A 21,164-nucleotide genomic window follows, 5' to 3' on the forward strand; every position below is an offset into this window, starting at 1 on the left:
GTTGGATTCTTTATACCATTTGACTTGCCGCAATCTAATCTGAGCAAAATTATTGAAATGAACGTCAAGCAAATAAATATTTTGGCATAAGTAATTTAAGAAGCCAACAAGAAGTTCAAAATGCCTAATCTACATAGGAAACAAATTAATAAAAGATTTGCAGTTGTTTACAGTTTAATATTATACTTTTTTTTATGGTACTTTATTTTATATATATATTTTTCATAATTAAACTCTTGAAATATGCCTAATTAAATATTTAGTCTTTTTAATTTATGCTAGTGTTGACTTTACTAAATTTTAGTTGAAAGTACATCATCATTTAGTATTAATTTGGACAGTTAGCAACTGCTTAGTAATCGTATTGTACAAGTGTATTATGGCATCATCATTATTTGTTAAACAATAACCTGAGGGTTATTTAAGTTCAAGTCGATTGCGATGCCATTCAGCTGTCAATTAAATGGCGAATTTGTACCATGTTTTACAGTGTTCGAGTGCCTGTTGTTTTTTATTGTTTTGACTTTATTATTATTTTTCATTTTATGTTAAACAAATGAGAGTGCTTTCAATACAATCAATGAACGTGTAAATACATTTTAATGGGCCGAACCCATCCCACATCGTTTACCCGTAGCGGATTCCCACTCCCAATCTCATTGCCATAGCTCATACCACTGCTTCCCTCTGCTCTCCTCCCCGAGGCGCAATTATAAAGCAGAAACCAAAACAAATACGACAACGAAAAAACCGGCAGCAACATAGCGAATTTTTATCAATATATTTGGGATTTATATTTTGTTTTTGGTTTTTTTTTGGGTCTCTGCTCGATTGAGTTGTAGTTGTAGTCCGACTCAATGGACTGCGACACAAACTGAGACAGGGGCTACGGTTGGGGCTGGGGCTTGGGACTGGACTGAGGCAACTTTAAGGCAGAGCGGAGAAGCGTTTATTCAGTCAGTTGGCCGCAGTCCGTTGCACAGTTCGCACGTTTTTCGCGAAGAGCTAAAACAAAAACGAAATCTACACTAAACAAACAGCAAATAGTAATAACTAAAAACGGTTAAAGGTGTCAAAATAAACGCTATGCATCGATTCGCGTTTAAAATCCCTCAAACATAAAAGCCAACACCCAAATGAAATGCCAACACGTTTAGTCAATTTGGAATATGCAACGCTGGTAATTGATACGTGATATATGTGGGCCAAGTGGTCAATCCTAACTACAGTAGCTATCAAAGCAAGTATTGTTGCGGCACATTAAACACAGTACCAGAAACATACTATATTAGCTGCTGCTACTAAACAATACGCGCATTTTTAGTTTGGCATTGCGAAGTGCCGGTGATAAGCGAGCCAGTGCTGAAATTGATAAGACGGGGGCGCCAAGTTATTAAATCTGAAATCAGAATTAAATTGCTATAATAATAATTAGTTCATGTCCACAAAGTACAAGAACAAAGTGCGCACAAAATGCCAAAGCATCAAGGCGATGCCTTAACCCATGACATCCATCCAATGGAAATGGAAATGGAACTGGAGTTGCAACTGCCTTTGCTGTCCGCCAAGGAGCAGGCGAAATGTAAGTACATTCGTACAACATGCCCCATTACTGGGGCCATTAAACCAGTTAAGTTGGTCAAACAAAAAACCATACAAAACACACGAACATACACTTGGACACATACATGTTGGTCTTGGCCATAAATCAGTGACACTTGCACACTGCAAGTGGTGGTTGCCTGTTTTGTTTTCTAATCAAATGCGAATGCGAATGCGAAATATTTGCTATATGTATACACATTATGAAAATCGTGTGGCGCCAACAAATCTAATTAGAATATCAATATCAGCACTTGCACAAACAATTTATAAATATCTTTGACATAATCAAATGCAAGTACTCTTTGAGGAACTTTAATCAAAGTCTACAACTGCGACTGTGACTACGACTTGTCCGCTTGTTGAATTTCATTGATAAAAATATAAGAAATAAAGAAAACGCAATTCGACATAAACAAAATGCAAATTGCATTTAATTTGCAGCAACAACAATTGCAAAATGCGAGCCAAAGCAGTGGGCGAGAAACATGTTCACATTTTATCGCATGCGAGAAATGTGACGCAAAGCGATTTGTCGCATGCGAGTTTTTATATGAAACAAATTGTAGGCACTTTAAATTGGGATGATTCATTTTAGAATCAAGACAATAGTCTTGCATATGCATTTTATTATGAATAAGAATAAGTATTTTAAGCGAATTACAAAAATAAATAAATATTTATCGGTCTTTGGTTGTGAATAAAGTGGATCGCAACGATGATTTCGATTGTATTAATCAGACGCCCCTTTCTTGATATCTATTCATTTTTATACGGAGATTGACAAGCATTTCCGAGGCAAGAATAACAGGATGTTGAATGACTAATATTTGTTTACAGATAATCGCTGCGATAATGATACAATGTTGCTTCACTTTAAAGGGAGGAATCAAATGGCATTTTGCAAGAATTTGCAGCTACTGTTTGAATTTGCCATTAGCAGGCATTTGATAATGTTTGCTGTTTGACTCGATTGGTAACCCGCTTTGCATAATTATCACTCATGACTTTCGATCATAGTAATATTTTTTTATTCAATTAGCGACAATTAAGCAGCTGAACAAAGAGCTGCGTTTGTTCTTTGCACTTGTGAATATAATCAAGAGCGCCTCTTACAATGTTTCTGTTGTATTCTTCAAGTCAATATTTATTTTGAAATGTAATTGTTGTGACTTCTAATATGGTTGTAATTACAGTTTATTACAGCGTCGGTAACGCAGAAGGTTTTCGTTATAAATCGCTTTACTATTATTTTAAATTAGGCAAATACTTATTATTATACAACAAAGGAATTATTATTTCAAGTAAACATAATGAAGTCCAAAAATATTAAATCTCACTCAATAATACTATTTTTATTCACTTGCACATGTATTTGTGTGTGTAATTTTATTTATGCGCTAGCAATGTGTTGTTTGCAGCCGCAAATAGTCATTAAACAATCATTGTAGTCATCATCACCCACCCAAAAAAACGAGACGTAAAACAACGAGCCACCACGAGAGTGAGCAACAACAAGAACAAACAACAAACAACAATAACAATAGATATGTGTCAACAAATTGTCAGAATTTTTTTGATGTGATCTATCAAGCGAATTGGCGCTGACAGTCGTTGGCCAACGATCGCCTCTGGCCACGTGTCGTCTCTGACTATATTTACGACTATATCTATAGATATGACTACTTAAACGTAGAACCAAGCAGTCTGCTGTTCGTTTGAGGTGAGAGCACTTATCAGCTCATTGATTTCTGAATATTCAATATTTATAATTAAAGCACGCGTCAATGATAATGAAACTACGAATACCTAATACTCTCAATGAATAAGCTTTTTAATTTACGCCAAGTTAAATTCATATCCAAATTGTCAACTTTTGCCTTACGTATACTTGATATGCGTATGATTGATTACATCTTTGATTATATTTAGGTACGATATGTTAATTGATGTGAGATCTGAGATAGAATTAAACTTGCATGATATATGCAGTTATGGCACCGACACTTGCTACGAAAAGCGCTGAGTCAAACGATGCCGGCGATTAAATAACAAACAGCAACAGTTTTGCGCGCCAAGCAAGCAAATTTAAGAGAGCTCAAGTTAAGAGAATTTGTTCGTTGTTATTGAAGAGCGCGCACAGCTGGTTGCAGTAATAGCAGCAGCTGATACGACGCCGACATCGACGTTGACTGCGAAAGAATGGTCTTAGCGCAGCATCGTAGCTAGCAGCCCCCAGCAGCCCCAGCAGCAAATTGGCGCTTTTGCTGTCGTCGACGTCGGCGTTGGCATCAACGCTGCTGGCATTGCACAGTGGAACGCAATGCATTTTTATCGGTGGAACTAAAAGTATTTGCCAAGTGAAAACCTTGGCGAAATTGTCATTGTTTTAATCGATTAAATCTTTTAGATTAATTTTAAGAAATAGAAGTGGTAATATTAAGAACAAATTAAATATATTTTAATAATTTTAAAGAAAATTAATTTGAAATACTTAAGAAAAATCGATTTCATTGGTTCGAATGTGTAAAATGGACCATTGTACGTTGGCGTTGCGTGCAGGAGCAAAAGTTATAAAAGTTCTTCGCAATTCGCACGAGCGCTCAGTTGCTCTCGGTCATTCGTTGTGGTTGTGTGAACTTGTGCCGCAGCATCATCAGCAATCGACAAACGACAAAACGACAGCAGCATTAGCAACAGCATCAGTAGTAGCAAACGGAGACGACATTGTCGCCATCATTATCGCCGTCGCCATAACGAAAGATTCATACGAAGCAACAGAACAGCAAGCAACACAGCAGGAAGAGTTTTTTTCGTGTTCGAGTAGCCAAAAGACAAAACGTTTTGTGGGTGCGTGAGTGCGCATAGTATAAAATTAAATAAATACATTAAACAACGGCAACATCAACGCCAAACGCCAAACAGCAACAGCAGCAGCATCAGAAACAACGAATGCGAGCGGCAACAACATTGTTCTGCATATACTCGTACATCATATAGATAGCATATCTATACAGTTATGTGCCAATATACGCTGATACTTATAGTTTTTGTTATTATGTTTTTTTCTTGTTTTATATTTCGCTCAAAGTCAGTCTGGCAAATGTTTGGACAAGTATGACGAGATGCTCTGCTGAAATAGAGCATATTGTTAGACAACCCACACACAACAACCAGCAGCAACAACAACAACAACAACAAAATAATAATAGCATCAGCAGATATTTATTTCAACATTTTCTTTTTGCTCAAGAGGCAAACGTCAGTTTAAAAAGAAAAAAACACTTTTCTCCGCCCTCCTCATTAACTTTATTGCAAGCTAAAAAACCAATTGTTGGTGTACTGAATGTATATATTGTTTTATTGTTTTGTTGTTGTTGTTGGTCTTGTTGCACGTTGAACGCTCGCATTTGTTTCCAAATTGCAAATTGCTGTCAGTTAAGCGAAGCGCGCGCAAAAATATTTCGTTTGTCAGACCACGCGGCGTATGTGTAACAAATATCAAGTGAACTCTCTCACTCTCTGTTTCTCGCGCGGTTACTACAAATTCTATTCATTAACAAAGCAAAACCACAAGAGTAAATTACAATTTAAATTTTACAATTGCAGTTTGCAGCTGCAGTTGAAGTGCAGTTCAAGTCCATTGAGATTGTAAATAAGAATCCAATTAATATTGGGTAAATGCGTCGTATACGTAATACCCTAAACTAGAAAACTAAAAAGCATTTAACACCAGTCCCTCAAAAAGAAGTAAAGAGAAAAAACAATCTTAGCTAAAGGTTGGTTTTATGTGACAGTTTCCGTTCGTTGAGTTTTTGAAAATTGTTCAAAAAACGCAAGCAGAAGCTGTCGTGAAACGTGACAGAGCGGACAACGGAATTCCGCGCCAAGAGGTATCAAAACAACAGCAACAGGAAGCGGGCTGAGGAAATCAACCAGTCAGCCAGGGAACTAGGCAGCATCCTAGGGGTGCCAATTGTGCAGCAAAACGCTCTTCAGGATTAGCCCACGTCTAGGAGCAGTAGAATCAGCCGTAGTAGCAACAACTTGAATTGTATACATAAGGTAAGCTCATTACAAGCACTGCCAACCTGTCCATGCTGACAACGGCAGCAAAATTCCGCTAGCTCGTTTCCTCTTGCTCTCTCCCACTCTTTTTGTCTCTGTCTCTGTCGCTCAGTCGCAGTGAGTGCGTGTCCTGGCCTCATCCTAAGAGCTACTCCTGATACTTGCATAGCTTGCGGATGTGCGCCAGCGGTGTTTGCTTTGCTTTTGTTTATTTATTTGCCTGTTTGTCTCCATGTCTGTCTGTTTTTCTATTTTGTCCGTTTGTGTGTGCTTTAGAGCAAATAACAAAAACAACAGCAACAACAATAGATGATAAGCAACAGCAATGACTTTATCTTGACAGATTGCAAAGCAGCTGCCTCAACTTTATATGTACTCGTTCAAATACTACACAATGTCCACATTGTCAAAAGACATGTGAGTATCAAAAATATAAATAAATATTAAAATGAATTTCGAATTCGTTATATGATAAATGGCATTCACACTCGAGCCTTTTAACTTTTGACTTTTGACTTGCTCACAGATTCTCCATGTACAAATAATGACTTTATTTAATTGTCTCGCTTTAATGATCTTCAATATATTATGAGTTCTTCGAATCATAATCAAATTGAATCGTGATTGTTGTCTATTGACTTCACTAGTCAGCTATGTGAATGTGAGCTGTGGATTTTCACGATCACTAGGCTTAAAATATAGTTTCGTAAAGCCATAAACTAAAAGATGAAATTGCACAATAATTGCTGGGGTTTGCTAAGCTCATAAACTTAAACTATACTAGTTAAAGTATTAATACCTGTCTATAGTGTAATATGTGTGCGACATTAAACTTGTCAGCAAGTCAGCAAATATTAAAGGCTTACATATGTATGCCAGTAGTCTCTCTGTTACAAAGGCAACTTGTTATGCATGCAGCCAATTGGAATTGGAATCCGAATCTTAACAATGCATGCATGAAAAAAAGAAAAAGAATCGAAAATGCAAAAAAGTGAAATAGAATGAATGAAAGGGAAAAATATCAAACGAATGAGAGACAAACATTGCTAGCAATCACCTGGCGCCGGTTGCCGCCGCCTCCAGTCATCGATGTTGGGTTATGCTAATGGCGGAAGCTGTGCTTCGACTATGATGACGACGACAACGACGCCGATGACGATGTTGGCTGATTGGAAGCGCATAAAAGTAGCAAATCAGTGTGCCACTTTGAAATTTAAATTGTAATCAAGAGGCGCTCACAATGCGGCAAGTCAGTGTGTGTGCGTATGTGTGGTAAGTGGCATGTGGCTGGAGGCATAAGGTTAGAGGTTGCAGATTAGAGGTGAAGGTGGAGGTCTAGGGGCAATGGTCATGGGGCATGTTTGTGGGATTAACGTTGCTTAGCTGGCTAAATTTAAAATTGCCAGACGATTTGCTATTCGATTAAGAAGACAACAGCTGCAAGAGCGGTTTACAACATGGAACCATTAAGAACATACCCACACACACACACACACACACTCATGTAGATAAATCGAAATGGAAATAGATTTGCAAATTCATGTTTACAACAATGGATGCTCATACATATATTAAAAAAAAAGTACGAAAATAAGGATACTCATGGATGCTCATGGCACTGATGACCTACATTTTGGAAGCCCAGCTATAATAACAACAACAGCAGCAAAAAATGTAAAAAAAAAACCAAGAAAAACAAAATAGAAAATGTATAAATTGTAGCCAGGCACAAGGGTGCGGGGATCAGGGAGCGGGGGGAATATCAACAAATGCGAAAATCATGAAGCGACTGGAGGACACTCGGCCAGGCAGACAAACGGACTACAGCCAGCAGACAGCAGTCAGCGGAAGGAAGTCTGTAAGGACCCTTCAATATAGCAGGACAATGGCAGCGCGCTGGACATAACGGATCTGCCAATATTGCAATGTACTCGTAGATACTTTTCGCCATTGTTATTGTTGTTGTTGTAGTTGTTTTTGTTACTGTTTTGTGGCTGTTGCTGTTGTTATTATTGTTGCTCTTTTGCTATTGTAGAAAATTTTCATGTTTACAAAATAAAAGATATTCGAGGCAGATACAACTTTCAGTCAGGTGAAGGAAGTACAAAGGAAACATTTGCATAATATATCAAAACACATTTTGCAGTTTAGTGCCAAAAGGTTACTCACACACACAACCACACACACACACACACACCCACATACGCTCATAATAATAAACGCCCACCTCATTAAATCTGCGAAAATGTAAATCTTTGTAAATGCCAAACAATTGATTTGATTTCATTTCATTTCCGAGTATATATTCAAATGACTATGAGTGTGAGTGTGTGTACCTTTCTTTTCAATCATTCGCCATTGTGAATTGTGAATATTTCGTACACATTTTATGAGAGCTATTGACAAAATTGTCAAACTGATTTCAATTTGTGGCAATCAAATGTATTCTGTCTAAACGATTCGATCCTTCGCTTTACTTGACTCCATTCCCCTTACTTATCAAATCGGTTGAAGGTCCATAAAAGTCAACCGCAAATTAAGGCTATAAAAGCTGACGTTGTAACATAATGCCTGAAATTGGATATTTGGCTTTCTACAAGTTTGCTCAAGCAAATATTGAGATAGTCTGTTGAAAGCGTATAAATTGAAACATCAAAATGTCTAAATGTAGGAAAAGAAAAAAATTGGTCAGTTCCTGAAAAAGTAAATATCATTTTAAATGATCTAGTTTTTGTTAAGACATGTTTCATTTAATAGATAAGTTAAATTGTTGGAAATCTAAAATTAAATGTTTTTGTTTGTTTATAAAAATATAAAAAACGAATTGTTAAAGATTAATACATTTTTTAAATGCCTCACAGATTAAAGAAAAAGTTTGTTTATTTTATAGGGTTTTATGCCAGTTTAATACCGATAATCGTCGGTAAACCATGTCAAAATTAGCAGCAAATTATGTGCTAATTAGAAAGAATTTTTGCAAAATATGTTTCGATTTTTTCAACAGATTTATTTTGCAACAAAAAAGCTTCGCATTTTGTATTTACTGAAAAACTATAAATCGGGCTATTTACTGCCTGATTTACTGAGCGATTAGTCCCTATAGTTTGCAATAAATCTTTGCCAATTTATAGCATAGAAAAAAAGTAAAGTCAAGATATGGTTGGATTTATACTGCTAATGTTTGCACAGTTGCACAGTTGTTGATTTTCAGTACTGTATATTTATGGGTTCAAATGCCAAAATCAATAGCATTAATTGCATGGCGTGAAAGTCTCAATGCAGCACGTACATCACAACCTGAAAATTGCGAAAATTGTTTATAAATGCGTCCAGTGAATAACGTAAATGAGGCATCGAAAAAATTCAGAAAATTAATTCACGATATTTACGGCAAATGAGCCAATGCCCTGAATGTGAACCGAACTATTTCGTATAGTATGTACCATATGAGTTGACAAAACAGTTTGTCATGTTTGAAATGCTGTTAGTCGCACGCCGCAAAAAAATTGTTTTCTTATCCGAGCTGTCACATCTCAAAGTTGAGGATTTCGTTGCAATTAGACTGACAAGTGATGAGTCTGCTTCAGCCAGACATTTCGACTGATAGACAGACATGCCAAGCTAGAAGCTAGATCCAGACGGATCGGATCGGTGAGGTGAATACGACTGCGAATACGAACGTGAGTGTGAATATAAATGTGAGTACGAGTGATGGGTTGGCATCCGGCTAAATGTCGGCATCTTAACTCAACTCATCTCGCTCTCTGTAAAACAACTGTCGCCGCTGAAGAGCTCACTATATACTAGTTCGAGTACTATCGCAAGTACTAGTAAATCGTAATAGTAGTAGAGATAGTCTGTACGTGTGTGTGTGAGTGTGTAAAGATTACGATTACTATTACCCACTTGGCAGCATTCAACAATTCAAATACGAGTACCCAACCAGCTGCCGCTGAATGCATAATAAACAAATCCTATAAATGTGCAAATTGCCTGGCAACGTCATTGAGCGTCCTCTCTTCAACATCATCATCATCATCATCACCATGCACCATGCACCATCCACCATCCGCATCATCATTATCATCGCCAACGTCATCGTCATTATTAGCAACATCTCATAGTCATAGCATGAAAGTGAATGCACTTTTATATGCATGGTCGCTAATTACAGCGACAGCTTGTCTATCTCTCAGTCAGTCAGCCTCAGCCCACCACCAGTCTCTCCCCTCTCCCCTCTGCGCCCCTCCCCTGCTCCCCTGTGATTTTCCGTTTGTGTCCCCAGAGCTAAACGCTTTTCTTTTGTGCAAAATTATTTAGCACATTTCTCGCTGATTGTGGCGCTTATAATTTCTATATAATTTACACTTTGTTTAGTTATTCATTTGCCAGTTTTTCTATGGTTGAGTTAAACGAAAATTATCTGCAGAATTGCAGTTAGTTCATTATTGAGGTGGTACGATATTAATAAAAAGTAAGAAAATTTATGAGTAGTAATTTGTAAATTTTTCAATAATTAAATATAAATTAAAATATGCAAATTTAATTATTTCTTGTAATTATAGATAAATTAATGAATAATACATACAAAATTAAATTATCTACTTCATACTCTATTTGAAGAAAATTACTTGTCAGCAGTTGTAATCAACAATTTGTAAAACCTTGAATATGGCTACTGTAAGAGTCACAGTCGTTAATATTATATATACAATCTTTACAATCTTGTCGATAATTTATGTAGAGTTCTGAATATAAGTTATGTAAAGATAAATCATAATTCAACTATGCAAATTAAAGCGAACAAATTCCATTATTATGAATCGCAAGCGGTGTGATAGTTTCTCAGCACCCCCAGTTAGCTTGAGCTCTGTAATTTATTAGCACTCTTAATTAATCAAACATATAACCATATGAATAAACGTAGATGATGATGTTGATGTCGTTGGCGCCTTTACTGGTTCAGCTTTGAGAGCTGGCATTGACTCTTCAATTGAAACAAATCATTATTTGAGCATCGTGTCTATCTTTTTTGTTTTCAATTGAGCAAACGATGAGCAAAGGCAAAAGCTAAAGCTGACTCGATTGCTCGGCTGTTGAAGCGTGTCAAGAGATCGCACCCAAACGCATCCGTATCGGGTGGAATATCGCACATTGTGAACTTGACTTTGAGGCGTTCGAGATACATGTATGCAGTATTAGCATGCATTTTTATGATCGCAATATGCATTGATTAATTTGTTTTTATTATGTGAAAGTAATTAACAATTTGACATGGACCGTTGCAGCTTAATTTGCATAGTCTAGCAAATAATGTGGGACCGGGAATACTGAATACTACGTCCACAAATACTTATGAATGCCTAGTTGGCAAACAGCCCCTCAAGCATTGCGATCAATCTACCCACAATGTGGCAGAAAAACTAGATCGACCGATTAATGCAAACTACGTCAAGCAGCGACACTCAATAAATTTGCAGCAAAAGTAAGAGTATCATCACTATGTGACTCAAATGAACATATTTGGTTATACTACATTGTCAACAAAGTGATAAATATTATGAAATTCGATAAGAGAAATATGACCCATAATAATGATCTTTATTTTTGGATTTTTAAGAGCAATGACTTACGAGTACTTATCTGTGATAGACAGATAGATTACAAAGCCATCTAAAACTGTTTCAAATTGTTCACAGATAGCCAACAAAGTGTTAAATATTATGAAACCCGATAAGAAAAATACATACAATCATATAAAATTTTTTTTTATGATTTTAAAGAACAATGTCCTATGAGTACTTAGTAATAGATAGATTAGTTACAAAGTAACCTTAGCAATTTAAATTTATCTACACGTTGCCTACAAAGTGTTAAAATGTATGATATCCGATAAAAAAATATACATGCCACTAAAAGTAATTAAGATATCTTAAAAAAAATAATTGCTATGAGTACTTATTACTATATTTATACTACTATTTATAGATGTAGTAATCTGTTTTGATGCTTACCACAATTATGAAAGGGTATGACAAGTTCGGTGTTGAGGCAGTGGCAAACTTTTCTAGTTTTTCTAGCTTTCGTGTATATTAAAATGTTTGTTTTAATTATTTTATGCTAATGATGTACAGCAATCTGTCGATATTGTTAAACCCTCCCTGAATAATTGCGTATTTTGCGATCTGGCCAATAAGATGGAAAAGTGGCACACAGGAAGCGGGGAGGGGAGGTGAGGGCGGTAATTTGACTGATACTGGTACTGGGTGGTTGATCTGTTGGGTTGCTTGGTCACCCGTTTAGCTAGTTGAGCGACAGCTGCAAAATGCAATTAGCGTTATTTTCAGCATACCGTAAGATTGCGCATACGCCATGTGTGCCAGCAACCTGCACGTATGTGTTGAAGGTGAAATGCTGATGATGGCAACGACGACGCCTCCGACGACGACGTAGTTTATAGCATTGAGATTGAGGCGCCGTCACACAGTGACTCCCTCTTCATCTTCCCTCTTTCGTGGCCCAGCTACTTCTGTTCCCCGTTGCCATCCCCCCCAGCTCCCTGCAAACTGCTGCTGCGTACGACGACCTTCAGGCAATGGGTTGGTCTGCCTGTCGGCACTAACTGCGATGTCAACGGCAATGCCAACAAACAAACATTTACTGTTTGTTGTTGCTTTAGTTGTCGTCGTTGTTGTTGTTGTTTTCCATACAACTCCACTGACCGAAAAGGCAGCTGTGTGTGCGTGTGTGTCTCTATGCGGATGCGCTGTTGCTATGCGTGTATTGCAGCTGCTGCAACTATGAAATTGATAATTAATTATCCTGCCAGCAAGCCAGCCAGAGCTTATATTACGCCTTCTTTTCATTGGCGTCCCCCCAAAGCCCGACAGAACCTCGTCCACCCCAGTGTCCCCAGCATCATCACCGTCCCCATTCACTTCTCCCCATGCGCTTTCCCTACGGCTTGCGGCTTTTCGCGGACACGCTTCGTTTATTGTGCTTACAAGTGCGTGAAAATTTGCGCTTAACTGCTTATCACGTGCGGCGTGTGGCGTGAATTTTACTGCCACCAAGCGGCCACTGGCCACATATGGAATAACAGACACACACACACATACACATATAGTACGTATACGCACTGTGTCAAATATGCAGAATGCTAATTTAAGCCAAGTTGAATGCAGAGAAATACGCCATAATACGAGAACATACCGATTTATTCTGCTTTTCTTTTCTCATTATCTTCGACGTGCAGAACATTATAATAATCCGATTTCAAGTAGTATCTGCAAAACACTAGCTTTCATCTGTGTTTTTGTTTGCTCAGCTGCCTTCAACTCAATTCGCTGTGATTCTAATTATGCTCTTTAATGTAACTTAAATGTATTCAGAAGAAGTATTGAATACATTTTTTCCCTCAGCATTTCCACGCCCACATTACTGAATAAATACTTAATGATATTGATGGATTGCGAAATTAATTCCATTTGACGTGCAGTAAAGTGTTTAATTACATATAAGCCAGGCACAAAGAGGAAGTTGCCAAAGGATTAACCATTTAATGCAGCAACTTTATTTCGTCCTCTTACAAGAAGAGATGTGATGGAGAAGGGGAAGGGGAAGTGGAAGGGTATTGATATTGTTACCTATGGCTTTATGTGTGTACTGGCTGAGCTGGCAAATCCCGAACAAAGCCAAAGCAGCCACAAAAGCGTCGCTCAACCGCATTGAAAGAAAAAGAAAGAAAAAAACAAAACAAGTAAAAAGAAGACGATGAAAATGCGAGCAGAAGCGGGGACAGGAAAGCAGCAAAAAAATGTTGAACTAGCCAACTGAGAAAAGGACATGAACATGACGACCAGCGTCGGCATCGGCATCAGCATCAGCATCATCGTCTGCCTGCTGCTGCTCCTCCCAACGCAATTACATTAAATCTTAGCTATTATTCTTTTACTTTGTATTGCTATTCGAATGTGTGTGTGTGTGTGTGTTTGTGTGCCCACAACTTTTGCTGCTGACTTTGGTCAGCTGAAGTTAATCGCCCACGAAGTGATTGAATTCCATCGAACGCAGGTTGAGCCCTTACCCAAGAGACGGCACTGAAAGGGGCAGCTGAAGCGAAAGCGGGATGGGGCGGGGAAACGATTGCGGATTCGCGTAATAAATGAAATAGAGTCGCCTTCGCCGCCTGACTTAGCTGCACTTGGATTTGGCTTTAGCTTTGCCTTTGGCATTGGCTTTAGCCTTAGCTTTGGTCTGTTTCTGAGAGGCTGACTTGGTTTATGGCCACCACCGGCCACTGACCACTTAACTAATTGAGCCTTTGTGTGCGCCTGACACGCGCCATAAAATTAATTTGAATGTCCTTTCCCGTTAAGTTTGCTGACCTTCGCATGCAACTTGACAGCCATTTAAGCAACAGGATCTTGCAAAGGGATCTGTTGTTGAGAAAAGAAAATGCTTAGCCATGTTTTCAATTAACCTTAACAACAAATCAAATATCTCAATATACAAGATTATCTTTATAAATACTTTAGGGTCTTAAGTCTTGATTTGAGCATCAAATTAGAATACAAAAATTAATTTGATTATTATTGTCGGATTATTAATTACAATGAATTTTCTAAGGTATAATTTAATACAAATGAAAATTAAATTTAAATATATATTTATTTTAGTCAGCAATGCGATGCCTTAAATTGGTTTTATTTTAAGTAAGAACATTTTTATGGTTTTGCTGGTCTTACTAATTATATTAATCATTTTGTGTGTATATAGTATTGTTTAAAACTTTTGAATTTCTAGATAAATTTAAGTCGAGTATTTATTATATAACTAATTTATTACGTTTTATTTTATCTTTTTTTAAATGATTAATCTAATCAATTATATTCCTCTTAAAATCATTGCAGTTCCTTTGTGCGCCATGCACGACACAGCCGGCAAGCCGTCCCCCATAGCCACGCCCACACAATCGCCAATGGCGTCGGCAGATCCTAGTACAGTACCAGCAGATGATGAGGACGAAACCGATGTGATTGGCGAGCTGATGGGTCACTATGGCAAATGGCAGCTGCTGATGACGGTGCTGCTCTCACTGTTCCAGGTGCCAAACACCTTCCACATATCCTCATCCATCTACCAGGCAGCCAACAAGGAGTTCTGGTGCCAGCGACCACAGCATCTACAGCAATTGCCCATCGATGTTTGGCGGAATCTAAGCGGCTCCCAGGACAACTGTCGTCGCAGGGCAGGCATCGATTGGAGCCAATTGAGCAACGATTCCCTGCCGACTCAACTGCAGGTAAGCAGCCGAAAATTCCAAATTTTTTTTCAAACCCTTAGCCAAACCCAGTCATGAGGAACTAACGTCCTTATCACTCACTTAACACGCTCTCCAGCAACAGGCAGCTGCCTTGGGCGATGATGGCAAGCATGTGGCCTGCAACAGCTGGGAATACGAGACGAACGATAATGTGGGCAACACATGGACTTCGCAGTGGGATTTAGTGTGCGACAAGGAGCATTTAAAGAACGTCGCCGAGATGTTCTTTTTGCTGGGCGTTGCAACAGGTGGCATCATTTCCGGCTATCTATCGGACAAATTTGGCCGCAAAACAATGCTCTTCATATCGGCCGTGCTGCAGACCATATTCGGTAAGTGGGCCTCACATCCTCAATGTGCCACCTCATCCTCATAGCCTCATCAGCCTCCATTGTCATCGCCATCATCATTATCAGACTGCAGTGACCTTTACTACCAGCCCTCTATGCACTATACACACGGAGCACACGGAAGTGGCATTGGCAAATGCCGTCAGTGTCCCCTTTTGACTTTGAACTTGGCATTGGCTGCGGGGTCAACATTGAGTGGGCAATGCATCAGTGAATGTTCCTGCCGCATTGCTGACTGTAGTTGGCCCGCCCTGTTGTCCTTGCTGATTAAATCACCCACAGTGTAATTGGAATTTGCATTCAAAAGGACACTACTAATGAGGAACCCATTTGAGGGCAGCTCTCAGGCATAAGAGCATCAAATGGGCAAACTAACAATGCTTTTTGCACTCTTTTGCCTCAAACAAAAGAAAATTAACCTGTTGCTAGGGATATTTAAAGGAGTAATGTGCAAAATTTAAGAAAGCCATGAAGTAGTGAAGAAATTTAAATTTATTATTGCCAAGTTTTGATCATAATTTTTAATTTTAATATCTTAGTTAAAGCTTTTCTTAGTATTCTTTATTTAAAAATTAAGATATAGGATTAAAAAATGAGTCGTAGAATTGTAGAATATTCTTACATAAATAATAATAAATATAATGAATTGCTAGATTTAATTAATTTGAACCAAAATTTAAACATTAAATGAAACTTAGTGAAATATACCGAACAATTTTGGATTACACAAATTATTTTAAATTGAACTAACGAACTTTGGATTATCAGACATATTAGTAAATATGCTAAGAGAATTTAAATAATTGTTTGGTATATTAAGATTAAAAATTTCGAATAACCTTATATCAACAATATTTATTTAATTTTTTGTATTTCACGTTTAGTTATCTTTATTCAACTATATTTGTTAAATGATTTGAACCAAAATTTAAACATTAAATGAAACTTAGTGAAATATACCGAACAATTTTGGATTACACAAATTATTTTAAATTGAACTAACGAACTTTGGATTATCAGACATATTAGTAAATATGCTAAGAGAATTTAAATAATTTTTTGGTATATTAAGATTAAGAATTTCGAATAACCTTATATCAACAATATTTATTTAATTTTCTGTATTTCACGTTTAGTTATCTTTATTCAACTATATTTGTTAAATGTATGAGTGTTCTTTACTTTCTTTGACAGGTCTTTGGCTCTGCTTCTGCAGTTCCTTTGAGCTATACCTAACGTTGAGAGCGCTTTTGGGCCTTGTCTCTGTATCTGTGACTTACTCGGGCCTCATATTAGCCATCGAATATGTGGATGGCAAATGGCGAACTATAGCCGGCATGTACAATCTGTTTCCACTGCCCATTTCGTATATGATGATCTCTGGATTGGCATATTTGACGCAGGACTATCAACGATTGCAGCTGTGCATTGGCATTCCCGGCATTTTCCTTTGTTTTCTCTGGTAAGGTCATAAAGTATTTAATTTTCCCTTTGATTGGGTCAATGGGGTAAACAAGACAGAAAGAAATGTGTGCGCGTGAAAAGTGTAAATTGCCAATAAAATGTTGTTGTGTACGACGAGTAATAGAAAGAACTAAAGAACAGCTACACGTGTGCTCCATGTTTGTTTGTCTATGTCTCAATGCTGCTATGTATCCATTCACATAAATACAAACATACATATATGTATCTATCTATGCATTGTGGATCACACAGAGTCGGCTGAGCAATAAATGGCAAATAAATAATGAACTGCGTGCGTGGGTGTCCCAAATTATAAACACCCGACCAGACCAGACCAGACCTGTAGAGGAGGTGGCTAATTTATGAGCATATTGTCGAATGACTGAGACCGATACTGAGACCTATGAGTGTTGTGCATCTCTTTGGCAGGTTTGTGGTGCCGGAATCGCCGCGCTGGCTGCTGGTCAAGGGTCGCATTGAGGAAGTGCGACGCATCATTGAGGCGGCGGCTAGTTTCAATGGACGACAATTACCAGCTGATTACCAACTGACGCCGCCAACGCAGGAGAGCAGTACACAGGACGTCACATATCTGTTTCGATCCAGCTATCTGAGGCGCATCTCCATCTGTTTCCTCTGCATTTGGTTCACCATCAATTTGATCTACTATGGCCTCATCTTGAACATGAGCTCGTTCGGTGGCAATGTCTATTTGAATTCGGTAAGTTGACAATTTACATGAAGAGGGCCCAAGTGCCATACTTGGGGTACTTCGACCTAATGGCAGAAGCAACACAATTTAAACTACATTAGCAAACCATTTCCCTGTAATCTCAACTTGTATCCATCAAACATTCAGGCACCAAGTACCGAGCATCAAGCATCGAGTGACAAGTACGTTGCGTATACGCATTTAACATTTAACAAGTGCTAAGTGCCCGCCCAGTCGAGATCTGTTCGCTAATTGGATTTGTCATTCCCCTGTTTTTCCTCACTGTGTAGTTGTGTATTTATGTGTATGTGTGTGTGTGTATGAGTGTGTGTCATGTCAACGCCAACGTCCATCTGGACAGTGGGCCGAAAAGACAGCCAAATGTGTTTACCATCGAATTATGATGTTGCTTACAATTGCTCATGCTGCGACGGTTGCTACTGCTGATGCTGCCGTTGATGATATTTATGCCTCCCATCTCCCATTTCCCTTGATGCCTCAACAGCTTTATCTGCCGAATTTGGCGGCTGGCCAATTGTTAAAAGAGAGAGAAGAAAAAAATCATACAATCTTTTTTGTGTAGCAGACAGTTCTTTGTAGGAAAGGCAATTAATTATTATTATTTTGAACGTTCTATAAAATATAATAAACTTGGAAACCAACAAAATTATGAGGTGAAAATGAATTCTAGCAGTAATCTGTATTACCTAACATTATTTACGAGGCAAATAAATCTGATACCCAAGAGAAAAAGTGAAAAATACATAAAGAATAATTTAATAATTTTTAATTTACTACTAAGCATTTTTTAACGTATTTTCATAGTTTGGCATGAAAAACTGAATATAATCATTTTACAATGCTATGTTTATTTAGTGAATCACTTCGTTTTTAAAAATCTTAAGAATTTGATTGGCTTAGATTTTACAATCAAATTCAAAATTTTACTACAACTTAAAAACACTTTGATTTATAGAGGAAAAGCTAGAAACGTGCAGCTATAAAATGACAGATTTTCTGATTAATGCACTATAAATGACTGAGTAATTCTGTACAACTTTTAAAAGAAGAACATTATAATATAAAGGCAAATATATAAATTCATTAACCGTAGTCTTTATTTAGCTTTAAAAAAGCTAAATGCTCTTCACTGGCAGCACAACAATGGCCAAAGCGCCTTTGCAGCTAATTTATTGCATAATTTATTTTGACATAGCATGGCGCACCTTTGAAGCCAAGTTGATTTAATGCTCCCCGCCGACATGCCGAATGTCCGCGAATCCGCATCCAAATAGGAATCCAAGTGCTCACGGACTCATGTGCCAACTGTGCTTCTTTGTATATTTCAGGCACTAGCTGGCCTAGTCGAAATACCCGCCATTGCGGTGGCCATGTACATTATCACCAAGGTGGGCAAGAAGTGGCTCTTTTGCGCCACATTGTTTTGCACCGGCGTCGCCTGCTTCTGTGCTGCGATGACCGAGGGGCGCGAGGATCTGCTCTGGCTGAAGATCACATTCCTGATGATGGGCAAATTTACGATCAGTGCTGGCAATACCATAATGCCCGTCTATACCGCGGAACTCTATCCGACGATAATACGCAATGTGGGAGTGGGTGCCTGCAACATGGCAGCCGGATTGGCGCTCATTCTAACGCCCTATTTATCGCTTTTGGTAAGAAGGAATCACTGATAGAAGTGTGAATAATTCAATATTAATTGTATATTGTGTAGAACAAAATCGAGGGCCACCTATTAATGACCCTACTAACCGCCTGGAGTATTTTTGGTGGCTTCGTTGTACTCTTCCTGCCTGAGACAGCGGTGCGAAAAAATGCAGCCACTACGGAAAGTCGCCAGGCGAATGCAGCAAAGCAGGTGTAATAAATTACAGAGACCCTCGAGTCGTCGTCCCGTTTGTCATCAAGGATACATTTTGGCTGGTCCAAAATAAGCACACAGGCTACCAGAGAACTACTTACTTACAACAACCAGAATAAGAACATGAACACCAAGAAGAACAAAACACAACCAACAATCAACAACCAACCAATAATCGATGCCCAGCCCCGATTTGACATATCCACCGCCTCAGCCACCGCCACCTAATTCTATCTGTATCTGTATCTCTAACTATATCCGTATCTGTATCTGTATCTGTATCTGTATCTGTAGTCGAGGAACTCAAGTAAATAGCGCAATTTATCGAATGTCCATTAAATGCCATAGAGCGAATTGTCAGGCAGGACCTTATTTGCGCCGCAAGTAGTGAGTATTTAATAAACAAATTTAAAAGTAATAACTAACATTGGCTTTTAGCTTATACTAGTAATAAGAAAATAAGAACACACATATTGTAAACCAAGTCACAACTCGGTGTAGGTTTTTTTTGCCTTCGGTGCTATCGAAGCTCACAGATTTCACATAAATTGAAATGAAAAAACCCGATTTTTGTGAAATTCTGTGAAAATTATTATCTTGTTAAAATGCATGTAAAAGTATTGCTAAATTATTAACTCTATCAACAACGCAATGAACAAAACAGCTAAAACAGCAAAAAATACAATAACTAATTATCCTTGTCAATATATGCATAATCTCGTTGTTGTTGTCTCGTCTTCGTTATGCTTGGTTAAATGTTTTTTAAAATAAATCAAATAATATGAATACAAAAAAACACAAATAATTATGCAATTGAAAGTGAAAAATGTAATCTCTGGTAAATGTAGTCAATTAATCATTAGAATAAATACCTATATATACATACAAAAAGAAAAACAAGGAAATTGAAATTGAAAATATCGGTCAATTATGTATTTGCATATGAAGAGCAGGCAATGTTTATTGTTTTTACACGCATCACACATTTGAAATTGTTCATGGTAATTCGCTTGCTAACTGAAATAGTTTATAATCTTCCCATTCTGCTGCATTTACTCTATTAATGTATGTATGTAACATGTATGTATGTAGATGAACAATTAATGAACAAATTTGGTTAATCAACGTGATCAACAAACCGAAAAATGGAAATGAAAATGAAAATGAAATGGAAATTGTTGCTTTATGAAATCGCCAAAATGCTTATTGTACTTACAAATATATTTATAATATTGTTCTTAAATATAAGTTATAATTTGTTGTTTATTGTACTTACACCATAAGTAGAACTTTATGTTGTCTAAAAATTATATAATGTATATCATTTAATAGGAGCACTGCATATGATAATTCAATGTTTTACATACTTGCAATTTGTATATTTAAGAGAAAACTATTCATATGACAAAGAAATTCACTTGTAAGTAAAGAATGTTACGAAATAATGTATCAAATGATGAACAAGTTATGTTTACATATTACTAAAAATAATAATAATGCAATGGATGAATGTAAACTCTTAGATATTCCATTTTGAAATCCCAAGTCGTGTTTTAAAGCTCATGTTAATTGCTCAAACAGATCTGAAAAACAGATAATGTTAATAAATGCGTATATAAAATTGTTGTAAATCAAAAAACCAAAAAGCAACGTAAATGCAATTATAGTGTCAAAGGAAATATATATATATATACATATATATAAAATAAATAATACAAAGTAATAACGAAATAAATGTGTGGAAATGAATCTCACTTTTGA

The 21,164-nt window shown here is 37.4% G+C and overlaps 1 protein-coding gene across 4 annotated transcripts; it reads left to right on the plus strand.

Annotated features, from left to right (window-relative positions):
- Positions 1–983: 983 nt before the first annotated feature.
- Positions 984–20,286, plus strand: LOC133839208 (organic cation transporter protein). Of its 4 annotated transcripts, none has more exons than XM_062270610.1 (8): positions 4,313–4,452; positions 5,212–5,667; positions 14,583–14,974; positions 15,072–15,327; positions 16,540–16,807; positions 17,239–17,530; positions 18,871–19,197; positions 19,257–20,286. In XM_062270610.1, the coding sequence occupies exons 3-8, from the start codon at positions 14,597–14,599 to the stop codon at positions 19,404–19,406; spliced, it is 1,671 nt and encodes a 556-aa protein (XP_062126594.1). In that variant the 5' UTR covers positions 4,313–4,452; positions 5,212–5,667; positions 14,583–14,596; the 3' UTR covers positions 19,407–20,286. The 4 variants fall into 4 exon arrangements, with proteins under 4 accessions (XP_062126596.1, XP_062126593.1, XP_062126594.1 ...); XM_062270611.1 differs by having other exon boundaries at positions 4,325–4,456; XM_062270609.1 differs by lacking the exons at positions 4,313–4,452; positions 5,212–5,667 and adding an exon at positions 990–1,582.
- The last annotated feature ends 878 nt before the right edge of the window (positions 20,287–21,164 follow it).

Source organism: Drosophila sulfurigaster, chromosome 2R (genome assembly GCF_023558435.1).
Source record: "Drosophila sulfurigaster albostrigata strain 15112-1811.04 chromosome 2R, ASM2355843v2, whole genome shotgun sequence".
NCBI classification, from domain to species: Eukaryota; Metazoa; Arthropoda; class Insecta; order Diptera; family Drosophilidae; genus Drosophila; species Drosophila sulfurigaster.

What these genes read in the sequence shown, in the direction of transcription:
- LOC133839208 (XM_062270609.1), top strand. Translation starts at nt 1,474, where the DNA reads ATGCCAAAGCATCAAGGCGATGCCTTAACCCATGACATCCATCCAATG. An exon ending in CGTGCTGCAGACCATATTCG is followed by an intron (nt 15,328 to 16,539) that starts GTAAGTGGGCCT and finishes TTTCTTTGACAG; the next exon opens with GTCTTTGGCTCTGCTTCTGC. An exon ending in GCAATGTCTATTTGAATTCG is followed by an intron (nt 17,531 to 18,870) that starts GTAAGTTGACAA and finishes TGTATATTTCAG; the next exon opens with GCACTAGCTGGCCTAGTCGA.